At 40.3% G+C, this 27,806-nt stretch overlaps 2 protein-coding genes across 6 annotated transcripts in view; one reads left to right on the top strand and one right to left on the bottom strand.

The window, feature by feature from the left end:
• Nucleotides 1-27,806, bottom strand: part of ndr2 (nodal-related 2) — a 40,376-nt gene that overhangs the window by 6,701 nt on the left and 5,869 nt on the right. The window contains exon 3 of the mRNA XM_077626269.1: nucleotides 24,625-24,713. The gene's annotated coding sequence lies outside the window, so the exon portion shown is untranslated. The remainder of the gene's footprint in view (nucleotides 1-24,624; nucleotides 24,714-27,806) is intronic.
• The window catches only part of pald1a (phosphatase domain containing paladin 1a), a 30,746-nt gene that overhangs the window by 2,049 nt on the left and 891 nt on the right, over nucleotides 1-27,806 (top strand). The window contains exons 1-19 of one of the 5 annotated variants that reach the window (XM_077626265.1): nucleotides 1,345-1,658; nucleotides 6,354-6,536; nucleotides 8,079-8,181; nucleotides 9,071-9,250; nucleotides 9,330-9,494; nucleotides 9,992-10,152; nucleotides 10,226-10,301; nucleotides 10,385-10,539; nucleotides 10,771-10,873; nucleotides 10,935-11,039; nucleotides 11,144-11,239; nucleotides 11,310-11,444; nucleotides 11,837-11,953; nucleotides 12,028-12,207; nucleotides 12,281-12,478; nucleotides 12,550-12,690; nucleotides 12,761-12,832; nucleotides 13,605-13,745; nucleotides 22,262-22,417. In XM_077626265.1, the coding sequence (XP_077482391.1) occupies nucleotides 6,367-6,536; nucleotides 8,079-8,181; nucleotides 9,071-9,250; nucleotides 9,330-9,494; nucleotides 9,992-10,152; nucleotides 10,226-10,301; nucleotides 10,385-10,539; nucleotides 10,771-10,873; nucleotides 10,935-11,039; nucleotides 11,144-11,239; nucleotides 11,310-11,444; nucleotides 11,837-11,953; nucleotides 12,028-12,207; nucleotides 12,281-12,478; nucleotides 12,550-12,690; nucleotides 12,761-12,832; nucleotides 13,605-13,745; nucleotides 22,262-22,417 (2,454 nt within the window). In that variant the 5' untranslated portion in view covers nucleotides 1,345-1,658; nucleotides 6,354-6,366. Of the gene's footprint in view, nucleotides 1-1,344; nucleotides 1,659-5,537; nucleotides 5,630-6,353; nucleotides 6,537-8,078; nucleotides 8,182-9,070; nucleotides 9,251-9,329; nucleotides 9,495-9,991; nucleotides 10,153-10,225; nucleotides 10,302-10,384; nucleotides 10,540-10,770; nucleotides 10,874-10,934; nucleotides 11,040-11,143; nucleotides 11,240-11,309; nucleotides 11,445-11,836; nucleotides 11,954-12,027; nucleotides 12,208-12,280; nucleotides 12,479-12,549; nucleotides 12,691-12,760; nucleotides 12,833-13,604; nucleotides 13,746-22,261; nucleotides 22,418-27,806 lie in introns of those variants that run through there. The other 4 variants (XM_077626268.1, XM_077626264.1, XM_077626267.1 and 1 more) reach the window with 4 other exon arrangements.

Below are 27,806 nucleotides of genomic sequence, written 5' to 3' on the forward strand. Positions count from 1 at the left end.
CTCCTCCGAAGTGGCAGCTTAAAGCCGACTTATTTGCCCAGCTGTGAGCGACGTTTGCGTTCAACATGGCATGCGTTAACCGCTAATGAATGGACTGATTAAAGAGTTGTAGTGAATTAGGCTTACGCGATGTCGTCTGTATGCGCTCGTCGACGACCCTCCCCTTTGGTTGTAGGGTACCTAAATGTTTCATTCGGGGGTGTCAAATTAAGCTTTGTCGTAGTTCAGTGTGTAGGTTTAAATTCCATGCACAAGACCGTTATGTTGAGAACCATATAGTCAATTTGTCATCAACTCCTCAAAATTTTGTACGTATCGTAAGTCAAACATTTCAGGCTCCAGCACCCCTGCGACACTTGCAAGGATAAGCGGAACAGAAAATGATTTTTTTTAAAGTTACAGTTGCATATGTATTTAACAATTTAAAAAAAGAAATTAATATTTCCCCGGTTGTACACTATGATTAATGTGCAATTTAGAAGACATTTATTTTCCACCTTTCTAGCTTAATTGTAAATTTCAACCCACTAATTAATTAGAAAATATATTCCTAATAATGGAAAGGATTTAGAATTATATGTCATCATAAATTCCTTTTATTGTCATTGTCAATTCATATATGAAAGAAATACTCTGTATACTTAACTTTCCAGTCCTGATACTTTACTAGAGTCCAGAATATCAGCAAACAAGCAGCACAGCACAAACATAGTGTATAAATAAATAATGAGGAAAAAAGGTGGTGAACATACATACCTTACTACTAAATTTGGGACAATCACAACACTATTCATAAGTTCTCTATTTAAAAAAAAATTGATACGATGCATTTTTTCTGTATCGCTCAAAACTACCGTATTTTCACGACTATAAACCGCACTTAAAAGTCTTAAGTTTTCTCCAAAATAGACAGCGCGCCTTATAATCCAGTGTGCTTTATATATGGAAAAAAATTAAAATGTCATTCCTTGATGGTGCGCCTTATAATGCGGTGCGCCTTATAGTCATGAAAATACGTTAATTCAACTTGAAACAGCGTGTAATTTTATGGACGAGACGATTCCAAAATGTTTTGCTTCATTTTTGATGAACACTCACTTAAGCTTACTAGCTGGTTTTGTTCATCGTTGGTTGTAATGGTGGTACATGGCGAGCTACTGTTGACTATTTCTTTATGGTACTCAGTTCAAGGACTGATTTAATTGTGTTTTGAGAGTCTTGTTAAAAGGTCTGCCATGTGTGTGTGTGGGAGGAATTGCGTTGCCTGGAGGTAGCACTGGTAGCGATTGGACGGCGGCGAAGGAGATGATGAGTAAGCCACTCGTCCGGGTCCGCCCCCACATCCTCTTTTACGCCGCGGCACATGCTCGTCACACTGCTGCACGGCAAAAAAAAGACTTTAAAAAAAATCGGCCGAGGGACCTGTCCTCGTTCAAGGACGTGTCCATCGACGGGATGCGAGACCACCTCACATCACGGTCGCATTTAATTTAGTTACGGAGATGCCAGGAGGACTGAGAGTGTGACTGACTGAGACTGACCGCCGCCTGCCCTTGAGAGATTTTCACCCTTTTTTTTTCAAGCACTTCATTTTTTTCATCGGTTTCTTAGTAGACTCTGGCACTCTTTGGATGGTGGACAAGACAGCTGAGTGTTAGGTACGGTCCTGATACTTTGCAATTTATGCGTGCATATGAAAGATTGAAGAGTTTCTAAACATAAGTCATGAATGCTGTTGTGCAAGGCAAACTTTAGCGTCGGGTTTGGGTTTTAAGACGCACATTTGACCAGGTCACTAAAAAAAATAAAAAAATAACACTATTTTTTGTGTAATTATTGATATTTATAATCAGTTTTTATCAGTTTCGTATTAAAACGTATCATATAATGAGCCTTAGAAAAGTTTTACTACTAATTACGTCTGTAATACATTTGTATATGTATGTGAAATGATTTAAACATGAATGGGAAATGTATAAAGATTAAATGGTAAATTTATATATGTTTTTGGGTTTGACAAATAATGGTCATTTAATCTTCCAACCAAAGCGAATCAAATAATTATAGAGGAAAATACATTAAATTATTATATACAATATGTTTTTCCCCGACGAGCAATACTTTTTGTCTTGCCACTTGTACTTAAATGTAAATAAATAAAATTTAATATTGCCCAAGTTGTTATAACTACAAATAATGTCTTTTTTGGGGGGGCGGGTCCACAAATGTAAAAAAAAAACTGTTTCAATTGACAATTGAGATTTATTTGATTTAGTCAAATCAAATTAGTTTTATTTTAACTAATATGCTCAATGAGTGGGACAAATAGGAGTCACGATCATGTAAAATAATTAAAGAATGATGAGTGTTTCATCTGGCCCAAAATCAAATTATGGATTCCAGACAGGTACGATTCGGGCATCCTACAAACATATATTTAATAATAAATTGACACACAGAAGCATCCTTGTATAATATTGCGGTCAGTCGAGAGGGTCAAAAAAGTCCAACGACTGCAGCTCGGAAACCACTGGGGGATAAACTCCTCGTCTTGCGCTCTTTATTTTAATTACAGGCAGCACTTTAAAATGTGGAATTCCAAATTCTTTTTTTAGTAGCTTGTCATTGAGCTGTCCGAAAAGCAGGCGGAAACGCAAGCCGCATGATTTATATCATATTCATAGCACCAGCATAGTTTTCACTTGTTTTCCCCACCTTTTTTTTTATTTAACATAGCAATTTTATTTTTATTTCATCATGGCTGTGCAAAGAAAAGTTTTGACTTGCAACATTGGGGAACAATACGTCTCCGAGTCCTGTACAGCAGAGGAAAGCAGTGAGCTCATTTCCTTACCACAGTGCAGGAACTAGCAATGTCCTGCGCCACCCCACACACACTTCAACGAAGCGGTGACACACGTGTACAACCTCAATGAGGATGTTGCAACATGAATAGTTAGCAAGCGCTTCCTGTGAAGGTGCGCCACCGCAACACAGACCAAGTGGGCTGTTGCCATAAATCATTTGAGCTTTCATTCACCGACAACTCATATATGTGTCAAGTCACATTTCTTATGCGTAGGCGACGAAAAAAGTATCTCACGGCTTGCCGGGGAAATTTGGGTTTGTAAACCAGTCATGTGATTCAGGTAGACGGCAGAGTTTCATTGCTTTGAGTTAAAGATCAGCACAGCTTTTGAGTGGTAGAATAAGATCTGGCGTTGAATCACAGCGATAGATGTTCCGATCAGATATATTACTCAGTATTGGGGTTCCACATGTATCGGATTTGGTCACAAGATTGCATCTAATCCAGTGGCCGCAAGTTTTTCAGCTGCTTCAAATCAAACCACTTGGGAAATATGTCCACTGAGTGAGATTACTGTTCTTTAGAAATGTAAGATTGTGTAATATTTGAAAGCAGAGTTTTCGTGGAAGAGTTACCATCAGGGTTGATGTTAATACAAAATATCTGGTTTGTTATTTACCGTTTTCATAATTTTTATTTTTATTTGTCTGTGAAGATTAGCATTGGTATTATTTTAGATCAGAATACGGACATTCTCACTTTGTTTTGGTGATTATGAGGAAGAAATGCCAACATTTTAAATGTTTGGACATGTTTAGGCACCTGACTGCCAAGTATTTCTTTTATCTATGATATCTAGTGTCTGGTAGATACCATAGTGTGTGTTTTGATAGTGAAAAAAGATGACGATGTTGAACCCAAGCATTGCAGTGAGTCAACATCACTCAAAGAAATACACCTATTGCCGATGGCTAAAGATTGGGGAAAAAGCAGTGGTTGAAAGTGGTCCGTCAAAATGCTCTAAAACACTGCTTTGGAAATTACTGGCAGTAAATTACTCTAAAAACCAAGTTTAGGTTTTCTTAATTCCTGCTTTGTTCCCTTTCTTTACATAAATTTGCCAAACCAGCATTGCCCGTTCCTCAGTCTATCATCACATTCTCCCAAATTAGGACTTTTTGTACATTCCGAGTCCGGGAAGTTGTATGGAAAGATCTCCTGACTGTTGGTTGAAGTTGTACATCTGTGGTTGTGAGGAGCGCACTGCATCCTTCCTCGGGCCACCAACAGATGCATCCTGCAGCTGCAAACTCCTTCCTGCCTTGCGCCGCTTTTGTCCCCAAGACGATGCCACGCCGAGGTTAGGACGCGGGTGGAATTTAAATGGGGCAGCCCTGAATGGGGCCATGCTGGCAGGAGTTTCCAGTCGCTATGGTTTTCTTCCAACAGTCAGTGAGCTCGCATTTTCAGGGAACACGCCGAGATCAGAATGGGTTCCCAAAGTATGGTTTGAGGGCTATTTGTGGCCCCCAGCAAGGTTACAACTGCCGTAAAGTGAATTAAAGATCTGTTTTTAATCAAATCGCTGCTACTGACAACCAATCCATTCTAACTGGGAGGGCTGACAGGAATATATAATAGTTGATATATATATATATGTTTTTTCCCCGTTTTTGTGTGAAATATACTATTTTCTCAATAAATATAATTAAAGAAAATAAACAAATCAATCAAAAATAAGTTATGATATTGCCTTTATTTTCTAAAATATAAGCTAAAATTGATTAGAGATGATTAACATAATTTTTCTAAATGATCAGGCTAGTGCTTTTCTATTTAAGTGCATGTTTGCATGAATCTAGCAGTTTTTTTAATAATAATATTTTAAAATATAATTTTAAAAAACAACTGCTAGACATTTACCCACTTATTTTATTAAAATCCCTTTACTACAAATGTATTGAAGTCAGCTTGTTTCATGATCACAAAGTTCCTCTCTTCCTTCCATTTTTCTGTTTATGACCTTCCATGGAAAAAAACGTTTGGACATCTCTTTGCCATGGCAAAAAAAAAAAAAAAAAATAGGGCTCTATATTACTAGAGGAAATCCGACTTTTTATTGGTCCTTTGAGGCCCTGCTTAACATGTGGGGACATAGTGCCTCTCTTATATGTTGTCTCGATTGGCTCTTCAGGAGGATGTTTATGACTCAGGGCTATTTTTTGCCGAGGTCTCCACCCTGACTGCTCTTCTGGCTAATTCAGGACATGGCATGCTAGAATCGCTGTGGTCAAGTCAGTACATTTAGACACGCACTTCCAGTTGGCAGAAATAAAATAGGGCTGCCAGTGAATAATCGTGCTTTAGGCCACAGACGGCGATAGACGGCGCTCCCGGTTCAAATGGATTGGTCGTCTATGGCCTTCAATGGCAGTTTTAAATGCCAAAACATTCTTCTAAACACGCTTTTCTGAGAGTTAAATGGAAATGTTAAACCTGTTTTCCCATGTGTAGCCGGAGACTTGAACATTTGCCATCTGGCTATCAGATCTATCATAATAACACACTCTGATACATAATCGCCAAATAGACCAGCTTCGATGAAGATGACTGAAAGAGTTTCTAGTGTGTCAAAGGACCGCATTTTGGATCTCCCACAAGGGGGCCGCCTTCACTTGACTTTGAGGAGATGGGATGGGCTGGTGAAAGTAGAGGATGGTTTCTGTTAGGACGTGATGCCAAGTTCTCACACTCCTTTTGGACCATGGCGGACAACAACCAGCTTCGAAAAAGCAGTGGAAGTCTCTCGTCAATCCACTCGTAAGATGACACGTACTGAGGATTGGTTATTTTGCGAAGGTTTTTCTTTTCCCTCTTGCGGTAGGCTGATGCAAAATCTAAAAGATGAAGATGCTTTTGGGATGTTTTGAGGATTTAAATAGATTTGGGCGACGGGAATGCTGGATTTCCTTTTATGGAACAAGAACTTGAAATTTAGGATGTTGGGTTTTTATCATTTTACTCAGAATATTTGAATCAAATTAGTGTTTTCTTGTTGATGTCGAAGTGCTCCAACTGGAACCCGCCCACTCATCATAAAATACAAAGAGGAGAACAGCACTCACTCGCCCACTTCCAAAGTTGTGAAAGATTTTTTGAACTAAATTCTCGACTGAAAAGTGGCCATGAAAGTGCTTTAAGCTTTGCCAATTTGTCTGTCAATGTCCCTTTATTTAACACATCTGTTTTCTGTGTGCAACCAAAGCCTCTGACTAGTATTAAGTTTTATTTTATCAGTTTGCTTTTGAGCCAAGTTTGTTTATTGTAGACGAACCAGATCTGCTCTTAATAAATAATCAGTTTTTACACTACATATACATATTATCAGGCCCGCCAGGCTTATAAAGCACTGGAAATCTAACTGTTAGTGAACTGACTGTTACATAAGAGAATTGACTACACTTTTTTGGACTACAGAGATTTTGTAAAGAAAACTGCATTGGTTAGTGTACTAACATATTTTTTTTAACCACGTTTCTGAAAGCTGCAGGTGGAGCATGGGTACGACTGCCAGCGCAGCGCCACCGCCGCCGCTTGAAAGTGTCCACGGCAACGGGATGGCCGACAGCAAGCCGTCACTCAGCATGAGTCCCTTTCACACAGTCAACGTCCACAACAACAAGGCCAAATCCATTATCACCAACAAAGTCGCACCTGTGGTCATCACGTAAGTTCCTCCCCGAATACGCGTTCTGCGGATTGGGTGAGAATCTTCTTTGATCACTGCAGAGGCGCGAGCCCCCTTGTGGAGGTGTTAAACCCCACCTCACCCCCCGTCCCTTTCTTTGCGTAGTGAGTGGTGCGACAGCTTTAACTTATTAAAAAGCAATCTCAGGATTAAAATAAAATTGTGAGGCACTTTTATTATTTTAGGTCTCGGATTTTACTGTATTTAAAAACTACGAGTGTGTATGGCTTTGAAAAATGCCATAACCTCATCCAATTGATCCCCTTATTAATGATTGCAATTCCCCTTATTAAGCAATAAAAATGTACAAAAGCATCGTGGCATATTTACTCACATAGGGTGCACTTAAGTCTAAAATTTTCTCCAAAGTGGACGGGGTGCCCAATCCATATGCACAAAATTCAAAATTCTGTAGATGTCACTGTATGATGCTGACAGCTTGACTGTCTAGGTCACATGTGTCAAAGTGGCGACTCGGGGGCCAAATCTGGCCCGCCGCATCATTTTGTGTGGCCCGGGAAAGCAAATCATGAGTGCCGACTTTCAGTTTTAGGATCAAATTAAAATGAAGAGTATAGATGTATATTAAATTTCCTGATTTTGCCCTTTTTAAATCAATAATTGTAATTTTTTCATCATTTTTTTCTGTTTTTAGTTCAAAAATCATTTTGTAAAATCTAAATATATATATAAAAAAAGCGAAAATAAACATTGTTTTAGATCTATATAAAAAACTGAATATTCAGGGCTTTAAAAAAAATCTAAATATTATATCTAAAATGGTCCGGCCCACATAAAATCGAGTTGACGTTAATGCGGCCCTCGAACCAACCCAAGTCTAACACCCTTGTTCTAGGTACATTGCTTGCTGACGTGCTATAATGATATACTGAAAAGGTGGACGTGACATATCATGTTTAAAGCATGACAATATTAGCAGTCGACGATTATGTTTCGTCTGCTAACAGTGACCGAGACGATGCGGATTGGAGCTGAAATGAATAAAACGAGATTGGTTTTTACCAAAAACGTACTTTAAAAAAATCCCATACAAAAGTTGTTCAGCCATTCTTTTCCCAACCTTTTAGTTGTTCGAGTTCTCAATGAATCGCTGCAGTTTTGGTTTAAACTCCCCCCTTTTCTGGCAAAATCCCCTGTTAGCCTCCCATTTCAGTGTTTGCCCCTTTTACCATCTCATTTGTCAGAGCAGGCTTTGTAAACAGTGACGGATAATTGAATTGACCCTCTCACCATGCTGCCTCTGTCGCCAGTGTGTGAATGTCTTTGTGTTTTTGTGTGTTTGCATGTTTGAGTCTGTGATTCGGTGTGTGTTTCTTTGTGTGGGATCATGTCTGTTTTTGCTTGGGATTGTCCGCATGTTTTTGTCTTTGTTAATTTGTGGAAAGTTTGTTATTCGTCATATGTCTTGATTCAGATTTTTTTTGTGTTAATGTTTTTTTCCTGTTTGTGTATTTGTCAATGTCTTCGTGCAATTCACGTGTGTGCGTTTTGTGTTCACAGGTATAATTGCAAGCAGGAATTTCAGATCCACGATGACATCCGGAAGAGCCACTACAAAATCGGACGAATATCGGACGCCATGCCCGAGCACTACATGGTGCAGGTACATTAACACCCACGCTCTCAAACACTCCCACTCACACACACACACACACACACACACAAATAGCAGTATGACGCAGGAACATTGTCATGCGCCGCTTTTTGGGGGTGCGAAGGAAGTGCTATTGCCCCTTTATCAAGACTTTGATCTGCTGCCGTGCTTGCATCGCATCCTCCTTCGTTTTTTGCTTGCACGCAAAGATAAGCAAGTTTCCCTTCATATTTTTTTATCATCCTAATATATTTTCACTTTTGGCTTTTGTTGCCTGTAAATATCTGATCGTCTTTTAAAAAAGGTACAATAATTTACTCGAGAGTCCAATTTGTCAATATATCATAAAACTTTTATCTCATTGACAGCTAACAACAGAAAGAGATGTTGCACTTATTTTATTTGTAGGGCCAGCCAATGGCAGAGACCCAACTATTTGTATTCTGTTTTCTATTGTACACTATGTTTGGTTTAAATCTAAATTCTTAGATCAATTGCCATGGTCTAAATTGAAATTTACGCTTAAAAGCAGTTTTTTTATGCACGCCCATGAAAATAAAAAAAATCCCCCAATTAAAGCATATTCCACCATGTGATTATGTCTACACCAGTGCCAACATTTCGTATGATGAATGTAGTGGTGAAGCTGCATCTGAACTCAAGTATCACCGTCACTTTCCCTTAAATCAGGGAGAACATGTTGCGTATATCACACGACTAAGACACGCCACCCACATCCTTTTGATTGAGTGACTGTTGCAATTTAAAATAAGATGGCATTGCATCTCCAATGCAATTGTGTTTTCCAACCTTATGAAAATGATGCACAAAAGAGGTCCAAGTTAATGACTAGAAATAATTTTTGCCATATTGGAATAGCATTTTCATTTCCTTCCAGGGGGAGTACTTTATGGTGCAGGACGTATACAGCAAAGCGGACGTCCTCAGCACAACCAACTCCGTCGGGGCGCCTAATTTCCGTCAGGTGAAAGGATCGTACCCCCTTTTCGGGATGGGCCAGCCCAGCGTAAGTGGCTTTAAGAGGGTCCTGCAGAAGCTGCAAGCTCAAGGACATGAGGTGAGCTGCCATGTTTAGCCAGGAATTAGCCTACATTTCTCAAGTGTGGCTGTTTGAATGTGTTCTTATTTCTGTCCAGGAGGTGATTTTCATCTGCGTACGAGAGGAGCCGGTGGTCTTCCTGCACAAGGGCGACGACTTTGTTCCGTATACCCCCAGGAGAAAGGAGAACCTCCACGAGAACCTCCATGGTCTAGAAAAGGAGGGACCGGTGGAAGCGCTTGAACTCACTGTTAGGAAGGAGGTGACTTTTAGATCAACCTGGGGTTGCACAAATTTATTTGATCCGCTTATAAGTTTCCTTTAAACTGATCACTTTTAGATAGGAATTTATTTCTTTATGTGGCATTTGGAATGAATGAAAATGCATTTTTTTCCATTCCAGACTTCCAAAACTTCTACCAAAATGTGAGATTACAAAAAATACAGTGTATTATTACATTAATTCTATAATTAATGTAAATGGCATTGGTATCAGCTCCACAGTACAGTATCAGTATGTGTAATTTTATGTAGAGGATAATGAAGAAAGTGTGTGTATTTGAATATTGTAATATTGTCTGTCTTTATGTGCTGCTCCGCCATTGCTGTTTTGTATCGACATCTCCAAGCTAAGCGTTAGCCAGTTTACAGCTTTAGTCATTCACATCCACTGATGTCTTTTGCGGTCAAATGCACTGAAACATAATTATTTTCTCAAGACACCACTTTTCTTTCTATTTACTTAATGTTTGTCCGCAGCTCCATGACTTTGCCAAGCTCAATGAAAACATCTACTACGTCTACAACGACATAGAGTACCTTAAAGACGAGCCTCAGAAAATGGTCATCACGTGCGAGGAGGACATCCACGTTACCGAGGAGGTTTACAAGAGGCCCGTGTTCACCTTGCCGGCCTACAGGTGCCGTCCTGCCTTCTAACTGTTGCCCGGGCTCGGAATTTGCAAGCCATAATTGTTGTGTTTTTCATTCCAGCTATTACAGATTACCGTTACCGGTGGAAGGAGCACCAATGGAAGAAGACTTTAATGCTTTTGTCAATATACTCAGGGTAAGTCCAAGCTAAACTGAGCCTGATTTCTTTGAAGATATGCTCATTTTGAAGGGTTTTTGGATTGCATTTCCATTTCCTAGGAGATCCCCAGTTTGTCCATGCGACACAACACAAGACCGAAGCCGCCCGCTCTTCTCTTCAGTTGCCAGGTGGGCGTCGGCCGCACCAACCTGGCCATGATCTTGGGCGCCCTGGCTATCAACCGCCTCCGTGGTGACTCGGGAACGACGCCTATGTAAGTAATATTGTGAACATCCAGTCTATTTAAAATATTAGACTAAAAACAGCCCGTTTCTGTCTGTCAGTTGTTCAAATTGAGCATGAGAAAACTGCAACTTCTCACTTAAAGTACATAAATAAATCATTTTATAAACAAATTAAAATGGAACTACTCTGTAAATGCTCTCAAAAATGTGAAAATTCCAACCAATTAGAGCGAATGTCAAGATGCACATTGTTTTTGCAGGTTCGGGGAGGCAACAAAGCCACCTACAGAGCCCAAACCAGTTTTCCGTATCATCCAGTCTCTGATCGCCAAGTTGCCTAATGGACAACAAGTCATGGAGGAGGTGAATTTCCCTCCCCTGCTTCAATGCGGGAGCAGTTATCAAACAATGTGTTTCTTCTAAGGTGGACCGAGCCATAGAACTGTGTTCGGAAATGCATAATATTAAAGAAGCAATATACGAGAACAAAAGTAAGCTGGAGGGCATCGGAGATGATTATCAGATCCAGGTTGGTGCTTTTCAAACAGAAACCCTCTTCTAAATAGTCATTTGTAAGGCGGTGAATGAGTTCATAAACTTATGGAGGACTGATAAACATTCTTCTTCTATTAGGGAAACAGCACCAAGAGCTACTTCCTCCACAGAACCCGTCAGAGCTTAGAGCGCTACTTCTATCTGATTGTCTTTAACGCGTACCTCCACGAGCAGGTGAGTGTTGGGAATAATTGAAATCAGCACTCGATATCGTCAGGCCGCTAAATGTCGGGATGCCTTGCAGTATCCCCTGGCTTTCGTGTCCAACTTCAGCCAGTGGATGTGCCGCCACACTTGGCTTTACCGCCTGTTGGCTCGGATGGATCTTTCCGAGCTGTCGGCGCCGCCTGAGCTGGTCACCAGGGGAGCTCGTGTCCTGGTGAGTAGCCAGGACCTCCACCAGGGAGGATTTATTATCTCCCCAGGAGCCTTTGACAGTGATAGACCTTCAGTATTTTTGAACTTGGGGGGCTGGCAGTGAATAATCAGGATTCGGTGCCAATTACGAAGAGAAAAGTTTACAAATTGGGATTACGTTTCTTCAATGAACTAAAAAAAAGGATTAATTTGAAGTATATTGGTATTTTGACGAGGGATTGTTTGCACAATGCAATAGAAAATTAAATTTTCTAAGAAAAAGCTTGCAATATGTGAAAATGGACCTATAAATCAACATTGTGAAATTGCAAATGGACTTGTCTATCCTTAACGAGGATGGACGTCCATTTGGATTGAAAGATTTAGTTACAAGTGCTTGTTTTATCTATGCAGGTGGCCAGTGAATATTTTGCGCCTGACGTCCTGAGCACCGCCAAAGAAATGAAGGCGCTCAATTTCAGACGCGTGCCCAAGATGCCCATCTATGGGCTGGCACAACCCACATCTGAGGTGCACCTCCCCCTATTGAGACAAATATTATCATACTGTTTCTTATATATACGTAAATATATATTGATCTGTAGGCCGCCGGTGTCGTCCTGGCCCACCTGACGGACGAAAAACGGAAGCACAGCCACATTCTGTGGATCAACTTGCAGGAGGAACTGGTTTTAGAAGCAAACGGGCAGATCTTCTCGCCAAGGGAGCCGTCCTGCTTAGATAAGCACATCGCCATCCCAACGTCAGACCCGCTCGTCATTGAGGTAACGCTTTTATCCAGAGCTAATTTGAGCAGTTTTGACGTGTTTAACACTGATAAACGTGTCATTTTTTTAGAAACTAGAGACGTCTCTTAAGGAGGAGATCCTGCGAGCCCAGAAGTGGCTGGAAGTGACTCTGGAGCAGGAGAAGCAAATGAAGATGTTCAAGAGCGTCCTGACAGCGCAGGAGATCTTCACGCAGCACAAAAAGCTCACCCCGGCACTCGCCTACAAGCGCGTGCCTTTGCCGGACTGCAGCGCCCCCCAGGAGGAGGTCACAGCCCACCTAAAAAAAACCCAACTGAAAAATGGTCCCGAGACTGACCAATAGGAATGCGTCCACAGGATTTCGACAAGCTCCTAGACGCCATGAAGAGCTCCCTGGCCGAAGACTCGAGCGCAGCTTTCGTTTTCAACTGCCCCGACGGAAAAGGCCGGACCACCACGGCCATGGTGCTCTCTGTGCTGACTTTGTGGCACTTCAACGTACGTCTCCCTTCGTCTCGCATTTGTGCATTTGTTTTAAACTGCTATAAAAGTCATCTGTCACCCGCAGGGGTTTCCCGAGGTTACCGAAGAGGAGATAGTAAGCGTCCCTGATGCCAAGTATACAAAAGGAGAGTTTCAGGTATGTTTTTTATGAAACATTTTTTAGCAATGGCTATGATGTTATTGACTGCCACTGACTGGGTGTCTACTTGTGATAAACATAGCAGAGGGATGAAAAGATTGGATGATTGGACGTCTATCGCCATCAAAGACAGTTGAAATGAGGAATTTTTCCAATATTTTTCAATGAAAACGTTCCGTCTTTTATCACTTTTCTTCTCATCAACAGTTAACAGCACAAAATTATATGAAGGCATTTTCTTGCATGATATCTGATGTTTTTCTGTTTTATTTTAGACTCACTAAAAATACATTCTTTAAAAATATGAGACCTTTCTCCTTTAAATATTTTTGAATCCTAAACTGTACTTTTAATCTTGTTATCTTTTCTTTTTGTTTTTAAATCTTTTTACATCTCGTAAGAATATTTGTTTCCTTTGTTAGAAGATCATATACACTAAACTACTGACTCAAATTTAGCAGTATGTAAATATCACCAGTAGATGACAGTGTCATTCTGCAACCACCCAAATATATTACTTAGAATGGAATTAACTTTTTATACACGTTACTGAACTATTCCAATGCTTTAATTTATTGGTTAGCATTCACAGAATAGACTTCCAAGTGTAAATAGTTTCCCAATGCATATAGTTTGGATGTTTATCAAATTCACTGGAAGTCTATGTGGCATATATTTGTGAAAAAAATCTAATTTTTGTTCAAGTCCATCCACCACTGAAGCTTAAACGGCTGTGAATTTTGTATTCAATGGAACGTTCTTTTCGCAGGTTGTCATGCAGCTGGTGCGCTTGCTCCCCGATGGCCACCGGATGAAACGAGAAGTGGACACGGCTCTGGACTCGGTGTCCGAGACCATGACGCCTATGCACTACCACCTGAGGGAGATCATCATCTGTACCTACAGACAGGTCAGCAGCTTCCTTCCACACTAGCATTGAGTACTTTACCCTCAGCACCCCATAGAGGGAGACACAGATCTCATAAGGTCCACTTTCACCCACCTGAGCTCCAGCCAGCTCACATGAATGAAAGGAATTCAGCTGCGAAGCTGCCCAGCGTGGAAAAATTGATTATGATGTAATTTAATGGAAGCCGCTTGGGTGAAAAGCAGCCAAGAAAAGCAGTGAAGGAAATGAAATGTTCCTTCAAATCCGTCTCCGGATTTTTCGATAGCTCATCTATCACTTTTTCAATGTTACGAGATAGGAAGTCATCATGGGAATTCCTCACTTGTCGCGGAAAATTGGTGTGAAAAGGAATTTCACGCACCGAGTCAAAGATTTATTAGCGACATATTATGTTTTGTAACCGGCTTACATTGGTTTTACGGGTTTTTCTCTAGGCAAACTAACAAAGCTGGAAGAGAACAAAAGTCACTTTTGACTCTGCTCTGATAGACAGAGGCTCTGTTTTATCCATTTTTGAACAAACATTGTAATCATCGCGCCTCTGTGCACTGTTAGCTGTTCTCAGAGGAGCCGGAGGCACCCGGACCCGCTCTCCGGGCCCACTCGGGGGTCCTCACAATGGGCTGTATTGTCTCGGGCCAATATTTTACTCCTGTGCTTGTCGCTTTGTGATGCTGGGTGGAAAAGCAACCGATCTGAAAGGCCGAAGCCTTGCACCTTTCATTTTCAGAAGGAATATGTAAAGTAAATTCATGGCCGTACATCGTGTATATAAAACATCTTATACTTGGATGTAAAAGTAGAATTAGTAAGGGGTTTTCATCTTAACGCTGTGCTAACTGACATTACGGCTATAATAATAGGGTTATTAGCGAAAACTTTTTTTCTTGATTTCCAATTCCACGACCGCATCTGTTACGTATCCACGTTACCAAGAACATTTCTCATTATTAAACTACATTCACGAATATTTGCGGTCATGGTGAGAGTGCGCGTGTTAAAATTTCTGTCAGTTTTCACATCACAACATCCGCAAAGAGCCCATTTTGACGTCGGTTCAAGCTCAGTTCAAAACGTCCTTTTTTTGCAGCATTTAGCACGACGAGTTTGTTTAGCTTGGACTTAGTAACTGACACAAATGAGTTTCCAGCGTAAAATCCGTCTTGAAATGAGGACCCATTTATCCGGAGGCCACACGTTGGCACTGCTTCCCCCCCCTCCGTTTCCCCATCTCCGCTTTCTTCCCCCCTGTGCACCGCCCCCTTTCCTCTTTGCTTGAAAGCAGCAGGCCAGGTGATAAACAGTGCCAGATGTAGCTGGAAGAGGGGAAAATTTCAGCACCAGTCTGTCTCTCTTATAGGGGAACACCCCCACCCCCATTGCCTTAAAGCCCCCCATCCTCCACTTCCCCAGCGGTTGGAAAATGTGTCTTCCATGGAGAAAAACATATATTTACCCTGGGACCTGAAAGATCCAGCAGCTCCCTGAGGAGGGGGAAAATAGGGGTTGAGGGGGGGTGGCTATAAATCCCCATCCTGCCAACCAGGCGTGACCCCCACGTGGCACATGCATCTCCCAGCTTTGCAGCCAAAAAGGCAGGGAGGGGATTGACCCCCCTCCGGCGAGCTTTACTGGCTTGCGCTTGTCTTCAATGTTTACCTCGCTACAATTGTGTTGACAGGTGCCCTATCCGATTCACACCCGGGCTGACATTTGGAGAATGATATAATATGGCGTGATAAGGCACATTTCCATATAAACTAATATACTGCCATTGACAGCGACAGTACCTTGCATGTGGAAGTCACACTTTGGGAAGAGTGTATCAAGACTGCTTACATTAGGTAGAAGTCACACTTTAGGAGGAGTGTTAGGGCTGCTTATGTTAGGAAGGTGTCAAAATTATCTGTTGTTTCAAGAAAAGAAAACAGCTTTTTAACGAACTGCCAAAATCACTAAGTGTGTCAAGAAAAACTATCATTTTTACAGAATGAAAATGAACAATTTGCCTTAAAAGGGACATCACGTCTTTTTTTATGGTCGAACGGACGCTTGGTCGAACGGACGCTTGGTCGAACGGACGCTTGGTCGAACGGACGCTTGGTCGAACGGACGCTTGGTCGAACGGACGCTCGGTAGAACGACGTTTGGTAGAACGGACGTTTGGTCGCCGGGTTGTTACTGTTGAAACCAGCTCTCAAAATGATAATCATGAGAGAGAGAGAGTGTGTTTAATATCTAAATATCTAATATCAAAATATCAACAGTAAACCCTCGGTCATAATTTGACAGCGAGCGCACCCGGCGACCAAACGTCCATTCTACCAAACGTCCATTCGACCAAACGTCCGTTCGACCAAACGTCCGTTCGACCAAATGTCCGGTCATGCTTTTTTATCAGCTCCTCCAAGCCCTTACTAGTTCAAATAAATCCTCGTGCTTTCCTAAAAGTACCAAACATGGAATGTCGCGTGGGAGAGTCGTCAAGAATCTCTTTGGGGGGAAAAAAACACTCGTCACACAGTCAAATCAAGCAGGAGCCATGGAGCACCCTTTGAAAATTGCGTGACCGATCAGTTTTACTTTGTGGAAAATTGGATATTTTCTCTACACACTGGTCTTGCCACACATTTGGGCTTAAAAGGCTAGCTAGTGCTTCCTAATACTCTCCTTCCTCGCGGGTACACTCATGAAATGCACAAATTAAGAATGAATGAGGGCAAATCACAGTGTGTCCAAAAAGACGGGCCCCCACGGTTTGGATGGGGGAATGGAAAAATATTTGGGGAAAGGGGAGAACGCCTTGTGTGCAGGTTCTCCGAGGGGAAGCCGCGGCACGTCTTTTGGAAAGATGGAGGTTGGGATTAAAGCGAAAGCTCAACGCTTCCAGTTGGCTTGAGCAGGCGCCTTGTACACTTTCATGTACGTAGCGAGTGTGCAGATTTTTTTACGTAAGTGCATCCATACTGCAATTAACAGAAATCTGTCTTTCCATTTTTATTCGGCGATTGAATCGCACTGTCCTCAAACTGGGTGGGAGAGGAATTCGTATTTTCAAGACTTAACATGACATGGCCTTAAAATCTTTAAAAATATGATATAGAAAAATCATTCACAAATAATTGAGCATAATTTGCCATTGAACCAACCGGTCCTCATTCATTGAAAGAACGGCTTTATATTTTGTACAGGTGATTGTTTTTTAAATGGCATTGAATACATCAAAACCGCTCAAATTCTGATGGCTTGCTAATTAAAAGCAACAGAATAGTTGTGTTCTAATTTATGGAAAACCAATGATAAATTTTAAATCAAAATGAACTACAAACGTTTCATTGGAAAATCAATTTGTTCTCAATTCAGCCGTTATATCCACGTATCATTCCATTATTCTCCACAATTCTCAAAAGCAAACATCATTACAAAAGCAAGGAAGGTTGTAATAGAGGGCCAATGCACTTAGCTTTTTTTATAATTATTAATTATAAAATGTAGGAGGGCTAATTGTATTAAGTAGACCCATTTAAAATAGAGCTGAAAATACACTGCATGCACTTATTAATTTATTTTTAGGTGGCCAAAACACCTTCATACTATACTTTTTATTGGATGTGTCGGATTTATTGGAAGCCTGCTTTGCTCATGTCGAACTTCAGAAATCAGCCAAAAATGTAATGAAGCATTTTTATATGCAGTTTAAAGTTAATTTATTCAAAGGCAATGTTTTTTAGTCTGTATGCTGATGACTAACGGCCTGTTATTTGGTGTTGCCCTTCTGTTCACACCAGGTAGAAAGTAGCCGGAGGTAAAATGCAGTTTAAAATGGTCAAACATAATGGTCGTAAGTACTTTATTTTTGTGGTTGCCTCGGTGTTTTTGGATGATTACTGGTTGATATTCTGATTGTTTTTGAGGTATAGTACAAGAGCCAATCAGTATACAATCATTGAGACCAAGAAAAAAACTTTTTTTTTAACCGATTGACTCAAAATACTTTGATTGCAGTCACTTTACACAGATTTCCTTTCTTGCCAGTATAATTACTCCGCGTAAATGTATCGTTAATGGCTTTTCTGTAAGTACTGGCAGTGTTCTTTTCTTTTTTTTCTGCTTTGGCTCCATGTGCAAATTTTGCTTTTATGGGTCAGTAAGGGTTGAGTGCTAAAAAGCAGAAGCAGCCAATATCCGTAGAATGTATGTATAAATTCGTAAAAGAAAGTCACAGATTGCTAGCCAAGGATGCTGAACCCATTTCAGTTTTGAACATTGTCCTCCAAAAGCAGAGGTGAGGGACAAAAAATATTTTTTGTGAAAGTGTGGTTGAAAAACAGTCATCAAAACTTGGTAATATTTACATGGGTTTTCCCTTGTTTTAAGCTTTGAGCTATTTCAACAAGTTCCTCAAAGCAATTTGCCGCGTTGTTTGTACGGTTTTTAACGCTTGATAAGGGGAATTTCAATTACTAATAAGGAAACAATTTGGTTTGACAGGTATGGAATTGGGTTAATATCAACCCTCTCTACTACCCATAGTTGGGCTGGATAGGCTTTAGCACCCTGTGAGACCCATGTGAGGATAAGCAGCAAGGATAATGAATGGTTAATTTCAGCATGTCAATAGAAATTTGGCAAAACCCTACTTAGCGCTGTGAAAAATCTCCTGTTTTCCTTATAGCCTTTTGTAACCTTTCTCTGGAGACTCTTTTGCATTATGTTCCGTACATTTAAAAAAAATGCATTAATAAGTCACTACTCGTCGTTGGGAGTTTTTTTTCCTCCTTCAAGCCTGAACATTGGCAAGGACTGTTTAAATGTTCAAGGTATGTCGGATACGCATTCTACCAGAGGTCATGACGCACGAAACCTTAAAGAGTCTTCACCGCATAAGCACAGAGTTGCATTAATTTGCTCCTGCTTATACAGTATGCGGTTTCCACCGAGCCCGCTCCGATAAATCCACCTCGACTTCGGGGGATTTCATCGTGACATTGTGGCTGAGCAACTGGAAAAAGACAGAGGAACGGAATCTGTAGAAGCTATTAACATCTTCCCCCTCCTCCTTCCCGACTCTGAGACTACTCACTCCCGAAGCCTTAGGCCAGATGATATATACGTTTGATTGCGGGCGTATGGATGGTTGGCTCTGCAAAACGTCAGTCTGAAAGAACCTGCAAGTGGCTTTCCAGATTGCTTTCTTTTGTGTTTTTAAAATAAGGATGCAATAATGTCATGTTTCTTTCATACAACTGCAGGTAATAACTCCTTAAATAGCCGAGTATGCATGATAACAATATTACTCCGATCATCTGAGCATTGACAAGAGGGTTGCAAGTGTTCAAAGTTATGAGAGTCATATCACAGAGGTGGGAGTATGTGATAGAGTATGCGCAGTTCGTAAGTACACCGAGTCCTCACCAATAATTCGGTTGTAAATTCCAATTCAAGAACCATACTCATTTTGAAGTCATTCATTACTGGGGTAGTCGTCAATCAATTGATTAAATGTGTGCTCAATACCAGAATCAACACAACTTAGACTTGCTTGAAAACAGGAATCACTGAGATGAAGTTAAACTCTAGAATTTTGGGAATCAAGACTATGGCCAAGATTGAAACAAGAGTCAGATGAAGTCCAGGTCAAGAGTTTTAGGACCATGGTATTCTAACTTTATCTAGAACAACACTGGGAATCTGTACTGGGGAGGGACACTTGTTTGACCAGAGTACTTTGTATCAACTTCAGCAGAAAAGCCTAAAACTCCATCTCTCAAGCCACTTCGTCTATCAGGGTGAATCCGGACACTTTTCCGGGTCAACCAACAGACAGTCAATCTGACATGTCCTGGGTCTCTCTTCCCTTCTGCTTGGGAACACCTCACCCTGAGTCTGGGACGGCATCCCAACTCCAAACCTGAACCACTTCATCTAATTCGTTTTAATGAGAGTCCTTTATAGATGTCTAACCATTTTATCCCATCCCTAGGACACAGACACCACACGTAGGGAACATCCATTCCATCTATCACTTGCCAGCCCACCTATAAGTCTACACATGTTTGACATTTGCCAGTCTGTGCATTGAGTCATACATGAGGGTCGTATGTGTGTGTGTCAAAAGGTGCATCTGTAGGCTGCCTGTCCATTCCAGACAGGTCGAGGTTTGGTTTAGGATTTGAGTGGGAGGCTCGCTGCTTGATGTGATGAATGACCGCTTGTGCGAGCCTAGAAGGGCCAATATGGATCACTCGAACCCGACACCCCCCCCCACCCTCTCGTCTGATAATTGGCACCAGATGTCAGTCAGATTGAAACCTCCATTGACCTTTTCACCATGTGACTTGGGAACTTGGCAAAGCAATTGAGCACGCACGAAGATTTTAGTGTTGTCCAACACCTTCATTTGAACGTGTGAAATGTCAATCAAAAAGATGTGGTGTGATGTATACAGTTTAGATGAGAGAGAGAGAGAGAACAGCGGTTGGGGTTTACATTTCAACTGGAAAGTTGATTCAAGAATAGATGGGGTGGAAATTCATACACGGTTAACAACTTGACATGATCGTTGCGGGACTGGCTGAATACTCTACTTTTCTATTGCTCAGATTAAAGCAACCGACATACTTTCTTGATGATAAAAGGGGTGCAAACCAAGTGTTTGGCACATTGAGTCTGGTTTTCACTATGGAAAGTTTGCAAGACTACCTCGAGAGATGCAGTTAAAAGTGTCAGTGGAAGAGAAACTAACACTATTTAGTGAGGAGAAACCTGTCTATGATAACTCTGGTGAAACAAATGTCCGTGTAAAATACACGGAATTGCTTCGAATTGTTTACTTGAGCAAGGACTCGCTCTTCTATCGCCCCTCATTTGGTTACCGCTTCTCCTGCACCTTTCAGATGCGCTGTTCAAGGATGCCAAATCATCCAAAACTGTTTTTCTCTCCGGTTGATGGATTGCAGGTGCTAATCATCACTATGCACATAATTCTGTGTAAAATAAGTTCGTTGGCAATTATATAAATTACCCAGATGCAATCCCGCTACTGTTAGATAATCATATCTGTACTTTTCTTAGTGCAAACTATTTTTTGTACTTGGAGTTTTATGTATATTTATGCCGATATGCTGTGCCCTGTGAACGTTTTGCGGGGGTGCAAGGGACATGTGGTAATTGGGCTTTCCTAGAAAGCACAAAACGTATGGCAAAGCATGCAACATTTTTGAGTGTTAACAACAAAGAGCACATTCTCTCGTTTGGTCCAAATGTTTCTCCCCCTCCGTGAATCATTTGGCTGTCTGGGAATGGACAGGAAACCTCCCCGTTGCGTCATTCAGCTCTGGAATGATTGTGTTATGGTGAGCGGTGCACATTTTCAACCAACTACCAACTACTTCCACCAGGTTAAAATAAAAAAAAGGTTCAATCTATTTGAACTTGGGGCAAATGGTTCAAATAAATCAATAAGCTAGTGTGTTTTTTTCTTTTTAAATGTAAAAAAAAATTCAAACAATGGCTAAAAAACAACAACAAAAGATTAAAACACTTCTCTTATAATATAGATAAATGAAAATTGTACTATTAAGAGGATAAAAAGAGGTTTTGGATGAGGTTAGGTCAACAATTGCTCTAAATTATTAACGGCCTATTCACTTAATTGTTGACTAATTTGATCATCAATAAGTTTTCCTTTTGATGATTAATCTTGGCAGCTTTTAATACAAAGTTTGAGTACTTTTTCCACCTAAATTAAAAAAAAAAATTAACAACAATGAATATAGAGCCTTGAAAAGTTTCACCAACTATGCAGTTTGACGTAATAGGCACAACCGCAATCAAACCCACAAAGCGGTTCATTATTTTGCACAGAATCATCGTTTAACATTCCAAAGCTTTTGGACATAATTGCTATACTTCCTTTCAGAAAACTAAGTTATGTTTTCAAATTTTTTTTTCACCTGTCACTTTATTTTTCTGAAATGAGTGGCAGGAAATAAAAATACAATGTGAACTATTGAAGACTTTTTTTGTCTTTGTCCCCTCCTTCTGGCTTTGTGAATATGCGTTTAAATAATTAGGGTTGTTTTATGTTTGGATAAAATTTGAGATCTTTTCAGATTGCAGGTTATTCTTTGTGATTAATACTGATCCTTAGATAATTGCGTGTTTTAGGGTTCTTTTGGCCGGGGGGGACAAGGTTTTCAAAAGAAAAAATAGGGATAATTCTTTAAAAATCATGGAAACAATGCATAACTTATAAAGCTTTAAAAAAATTTATATCTGTAAATATGTTTGAAAGGTTTATTTTGACATCCGCCTCAAAAGGAAGTCCAATTGCTATTCCATTAAAGCAAATGAAACAAATACAACTGACCACCATTTGTATGTCAAATCAAAAAGGGTTCTATTATGAATTATAATAGATTGGCTCTGTGTCCAAATTTCTATTCTGTTTTTTTTCTTCAGCAAATGTTACACATAATTTTCATCCACATGTTCCTTGTGCTGATTTTCTCCAGATCAAGAGCGGCAAGACGGAGAAGGAGTGTCATAAACTCCTGCTGAAGAGTTTACAGTATTTAGAACGCTACATTTACCTCATCCTGTTCAACACATACCTGCACCTAGAGAAGAAGGACTCCTGGCAGCGTTCTTTTACGCTTTGGATGGAGCAGGTAACTCATTTCTTATTGTGGATTTTTCCAAATTGGCAGGCTTTTCGACCTTACACAAACCCATTGCATCTTCATACAAAGGAAATCAAAAGAAAGCAGTTCACTAAGACAGTGGTTGTCCATTGCAGTCTCATTGGAGCCTCAGTTTTACTTCTACTGCAGTAAATTGACCCAAACTTGTATCCAATGTTCCCTCTAAGCTGCGCGCGTGCGCAATTGCGCACTACTCTCGTCTTCTCTGTGCACAGCAAATCATATGGAGCGCACAAAATAATATCCCCCTTTTTTTATAGCTGTGAGGCCGACGCGCGAACCACTCATCCGCCGGGCCACCCATTCATAGATATTAATCATTACATTTTATTATTACTAAATCATTTATGTGTAGTAGACATAAATCTGCTTATGGCAGGTGTGATACTGGTGTGTGCCCATAGCGAGCAATGATGATGTTACTCATACCGGTACTCGGTGTGCTCAGGGAGGTTGTCTTTCTGCCCAGACAAACAAAAAATTAGAGGGAACATTGCTTGTATCCATGTCATAGCTAGACGATTGAGTATGGTGGATAAAAGTATTTTAAAACTCATTATTTATATGCAAAAAGAAAAGTTGATGAATATGAAAGAGCCCAATGAAAAACATAAAGTACACCGCTAACTGATCCGCATATTTCATTTATAACCCTTAAATCATCAGGATTGAGGTTTAGTTAATAAAATCCACTCTCTATGTAGATGTTTACTGGATTCAAATTTTAAAAGCAGACCGAGAGTTGACCTTTGTTGGGTTTCTGCCAAAAGCACTCCTAGTTTGTCTTCCAACCAGAAGTTCCCGGGAAAAACTGGCCAAAGTGAAAGAATGCTTGAAATCCGTCGAATGAAAATCCGGGCCGTCTTTTTTGTCCTTATTGGGGCGGAATAAAAGTGGGGCGACATTCCAAAATGGACTGGAACAATCACTGAGAAAACAGCTGTCAGAGAAATATGCTCGCTCAATAGAGGCATATCCTTCCTGTTATGAATACCAAATATGTGTCCTGAAAATTTGCTCGCTCATGCTGGGAACCCGCACAGAATCAATACATACCAAACCTGTGTTGCTTTCTTTGCTAACTTCAAAGATCCTGCTTGACAAAAGAGATAATGTGCCTCCTATTTTCTGTTCCCAATTACACCACAATTTGATTCACTGTATAATCCAACGTGAAAATGTCTTGTTCAAAATGATTTAGATGACCACAGGTGGTCTGATAAATAGATAACAAAGCATTGAAATATTTCACGGTAGTAATTGTTTACCTCCGCGTCCTTACATCTGTTGTGATTACCATCACTTTTGTAAAATTGATTTGCGACAAGCAGACTACAGTGTCTGCGTACTTATTGAATTTTTATCCCACAACCTTTTGCATTTTCCCTAGAGAATTGCTTTTCCCTCCTCAGCTGAAGAGCTGTGGTTTAATTGTGGAATTGACCTTTGGTTATATAATGTGGTTTGAGCACCAGTACACGTCCTACAGTTCCAAGATCTTGGTATTGTTACCAGGCTACGATGAGTTTTGCACCTCTTGGCTGTGGCCCAAACCTATCCAGTAGAAGATACCTGGTAGAAGAATCAGATAGCCACACAATGTCTGCTAAATCCCTTACAAATCTCCAAGGATTTTGCATTGGAAAGGTCTGAAAAAACCTGAAGAACTGTACTACATGTTTCTGCCCACCGGAGTCACTTTGCGGTTAGGTTGTGTGGTCAAGTGAGAACCAAGACAATGTCTCAAGGACAAGTCACCCGGAGACCGGTAGTAAGATTTATTGTTTGATTCTGATCACAGACATCAACCAAACCGGCGTTGACTATGGTTTGCCGCAAGATCTTGGACAGTTTTAGTTCCAGTTGAGTAATACTGAGGTCAGTGGTTGGATAAAAGATTGGATTTCAGTGATACAACAGCCAAGCCGACAAGACTGTGGTTTTGACAAGGTCTGATTGTTAATAGTAGGGCTTTCCAAACATAAAAATGGGACTAAAAGAGCTGCTTTGACATTCTGCGATGGTAATTTATTAAAGATGGTAAAACCAATTAATCAATCAATTACTTGCCTGCCAGAAAAGTACTTGCACTGGAAAGATACATTTTCTGCAAATTTTCCCTGATGAGGTAACACTCTGTAGTCTAAGACATGTGGTGGAATTTGCTGTCCTACCTTCATGCACTCTTGGGAGGGTTGTTCCAGGATCCTCCATTAATCGGTTTCCAGATCTGATAAATTGTCTTCGCCATGTTCTCTTTGACCTGGAAATGTCAGAAGTTTGGAATATCATGAGCAGGCACAAATAGTCCTACAAACTCACACTCAAACTCACAAGAAGCAGAAAACTTTGTAGGGTCACAGTTCGATTCTTCATGCTACAAAACCTATAGTTTTTAAGTCATTTTTTCCTCTTCTGTGCTCCTCTTCTGCACAAAGGTTACACGCGTACTGGAGCCTATCCTTGCTAACTTAGGGCAATAGTTAGGTAGATAGACCCTTAAGTATTGCCTCCCAAATAGTGCAAAACACGTTAATTTTACAGTACACAGTATGGGTTTCTAGATCTGCCACATTAGGTGAATAACAGCAATGTAGGGTCAGGGTTTTTATGGTGTCTATTAAATATTATTTAGACTTTTATTTAAGTCCCGAAGGAAGACACTGTCCTCTCCTGGCCAGTGAAATTCTTGCCAATTTTGACTTGCCTTTCCGCCCCATTTCATGTTTGTATTATTGTTCCTACACTGTAAAATTTTCATAGTTATTTGGCGGATTGGAGCCATTGTGTTGAATCTGTGATAGTCGAGCCACGATGTGGCGAGGTATTACTGTATTTGTTTTCATTTTTACTTTAAGTTGACAACCAGGCCAGCAAGGGTAAGACTTCAGTAAAGATTGATTGCCATTTTAGGGTATTGTTATGAGGGGCTACATAAATCATCTTGACTTGGTTATACGGTCCTGGTCAAATTGACAAATCAAACCAAAACTTAAAAAAACTAAAACAAATTTTCAACCCAGGAAAATCGTTTAGTTCTTGGGCGGATTTAATAAAACACTGAGGTCTACAATTAGCTACGATTTTGGATTACGGCGACACAACAGGCAAATCTAGACTGGATTGTTTTAGTCCCATGTTGAATATATTCCCGAACAAGAAAAGAGATGACGTAAACTCTCCAAGTGAACTGTTTTGATAGTTTTGCACTTACAGTGAAATGACAATACATAATCCACAAATTAATAAGGTCCTCAAAAAGGACCCTCTCTCAGTTTGAGCTGTCATCGGCACAGCACGTGTGTCAAGTGGCCCACTTGCTGCTGAGCCTGGCCCATTCCCAACCAATCGGAGCCGGGTGGCCTGCAGCTATGATCGTTTGCCCGTCACCAGTGACCGTGGTGGGATCATTCATGACAAGCTCTAAGTGTCAGAAGTGGCAGCGGGGGGTCCTCACCACCACCGCCCACACTAAGCTACTCTTATGTAATCTGCCATGTTTGAAGGGTGTTGTCCGTCACACAATTTGCGCTCGTCTTGTGTGTGTCTATGTGTGTGCATTTTCTCATTTAAAAGAAACCCGGAAGGTAGCTCAGTGTTCACAGTCACATGTGGTGATGGCTAATAAGACGTCTCTTATACATTATATGAAGACCAAGAGATGACAGGAAAAGAACTGAACATTTTGTCCTTAGTATGCAATATAGTATTTGACAACAGCAACTTATAGTATTTTTTTTTTCATAATGTATTTTGGCAATTGCAAATTCATGTTTTGCAGATTTTTGCTGTTAAAAACCATAGGCTTAAAAGGCATTTTCAAGAAATATAAAATAATACATAAAATATAATAAATTAAACTGGCGTTAAAAAGTATTGTATACATCTTACTTGATATTTAATGAAACCTGTAGGAAACTTAATACATATTTCCCATCTAAAAGACTAGTTTTGGAGCCATTTCTTTGCATTGAGGTTTTTAATATTACTTTGTTTAGCAAGTTGGCTCATTTCAAAGGACTTTCCATAATAATAAAAATGTCCATCTATGTGTTGCACAACAAGCAAATGCCGCATTACAACGATGCAATGTTGCACAGTTTAATCACATTTAAACAGATGTATACTCTAAGCAAATGCTTCTTTGTACAGTTTGCAAATATTAAACCAATCCCCCCATCTGACATTTCAAGTAACGTGAAAAATCAACAAGTCATGGGATTACAATTGTTTACCATTCGCAGGAACTCATAAAGCGGATACCGTATCAGTCATCCCCAGCTGTTGGGTTATGCTAAACAAAGGCCTTCTGATCACGCTCGAGCAATCTGCTGCCTGTGAGATGAATATATAATTGGCATAATTTTCTGAGCATTTTAGGGATAATTTGACATTTTTGTTGTGAGTTCTTGCTTGTAAAATTACCTTTTTTAATGTTATGAATTATTTTCCAAGAAATGACGTCATTTGATCTGCTCTTTTTGTCCTAATATTACAACTCCACCCTCCTAAAAAAAAGACAACATAATCTTAACGTAATTCAAAAGCAGCAATTTTGTGCCCCAGGGATGTAATGGAAAAGTTTAGAAGTGTTGTTATTTTTCTTTTAACATTTAAGAGGATTTAGTGCTCTGAGGTCACCTATTGAAGGGCACTATGTGTCCTCTCCACTGTGTTTTTCACATTTAGGGGAATAAAAAGCTTTCAAATTGTAGTCCTTGCAGGACAACAATTTTTTGTTGTTGTTATTTCGCTATTGGCTGTTTTTCAATGCTGTTGCTGTCTCAGATGTTGCATTTGCCACTGTTTAGACAGCTGGTTCGCAGAGCGTATGAGTCAGGTTCAGTGCCCAGCTTTAACCGTACCAATTTTGACATTTAGTGTGCGAGTCCCATCTCCTGACATAATAGTTCCAATGTGCCGACTTATTTGTTCCCAGAAAATGGCTCACGCAAACCAGAAACCGAACCCTAATCCAAACCCACTCATAACTGGTTAAGTCTGTGACATAGACAAACCTTATCAGGACATTCACCGCCAACTTCTTCCATATTGGAAACCATTACAGTTTTTTTGAACGTTTTACGTTGTATAAAATCCGATCTGTCTCAATCGCATCATTTTAGACAGTTTATGTTAACTGTACATACGATTTAAGGGTGTTAGGTAATCATCATTGTCCAACATCCAGCTTGTTAGCATTGTAATGTGCGCACTGGTGTTGTTGTTGTTCTTGAAAAATACGAGTTCTTGGTAATATTGACTTCATTTTCAGCTGGCACAAATCTCCGATTTAAAAAAAAAAACAATTATGGCGTACATTTAAGTATATTAATGAATTACTTAGAGGTCAAAT

Source organism: Stigmatopora argus, chromosome 18 (genome assembly GCF_051989625.1).
Source record: "Stigmatopora argus isolate UIUO_Sarg chromosome 18, RoL_Sarg_1.0, whole genome shotgun sequence".
Classification (NCBI taxonomy): domain Eukaryota; kingdom Metazoa; phylum Chordata; class Actinopteri; order Syngnathiformes; family Syngnathidae; genus Stigmatopora; species Stigmatopora argus.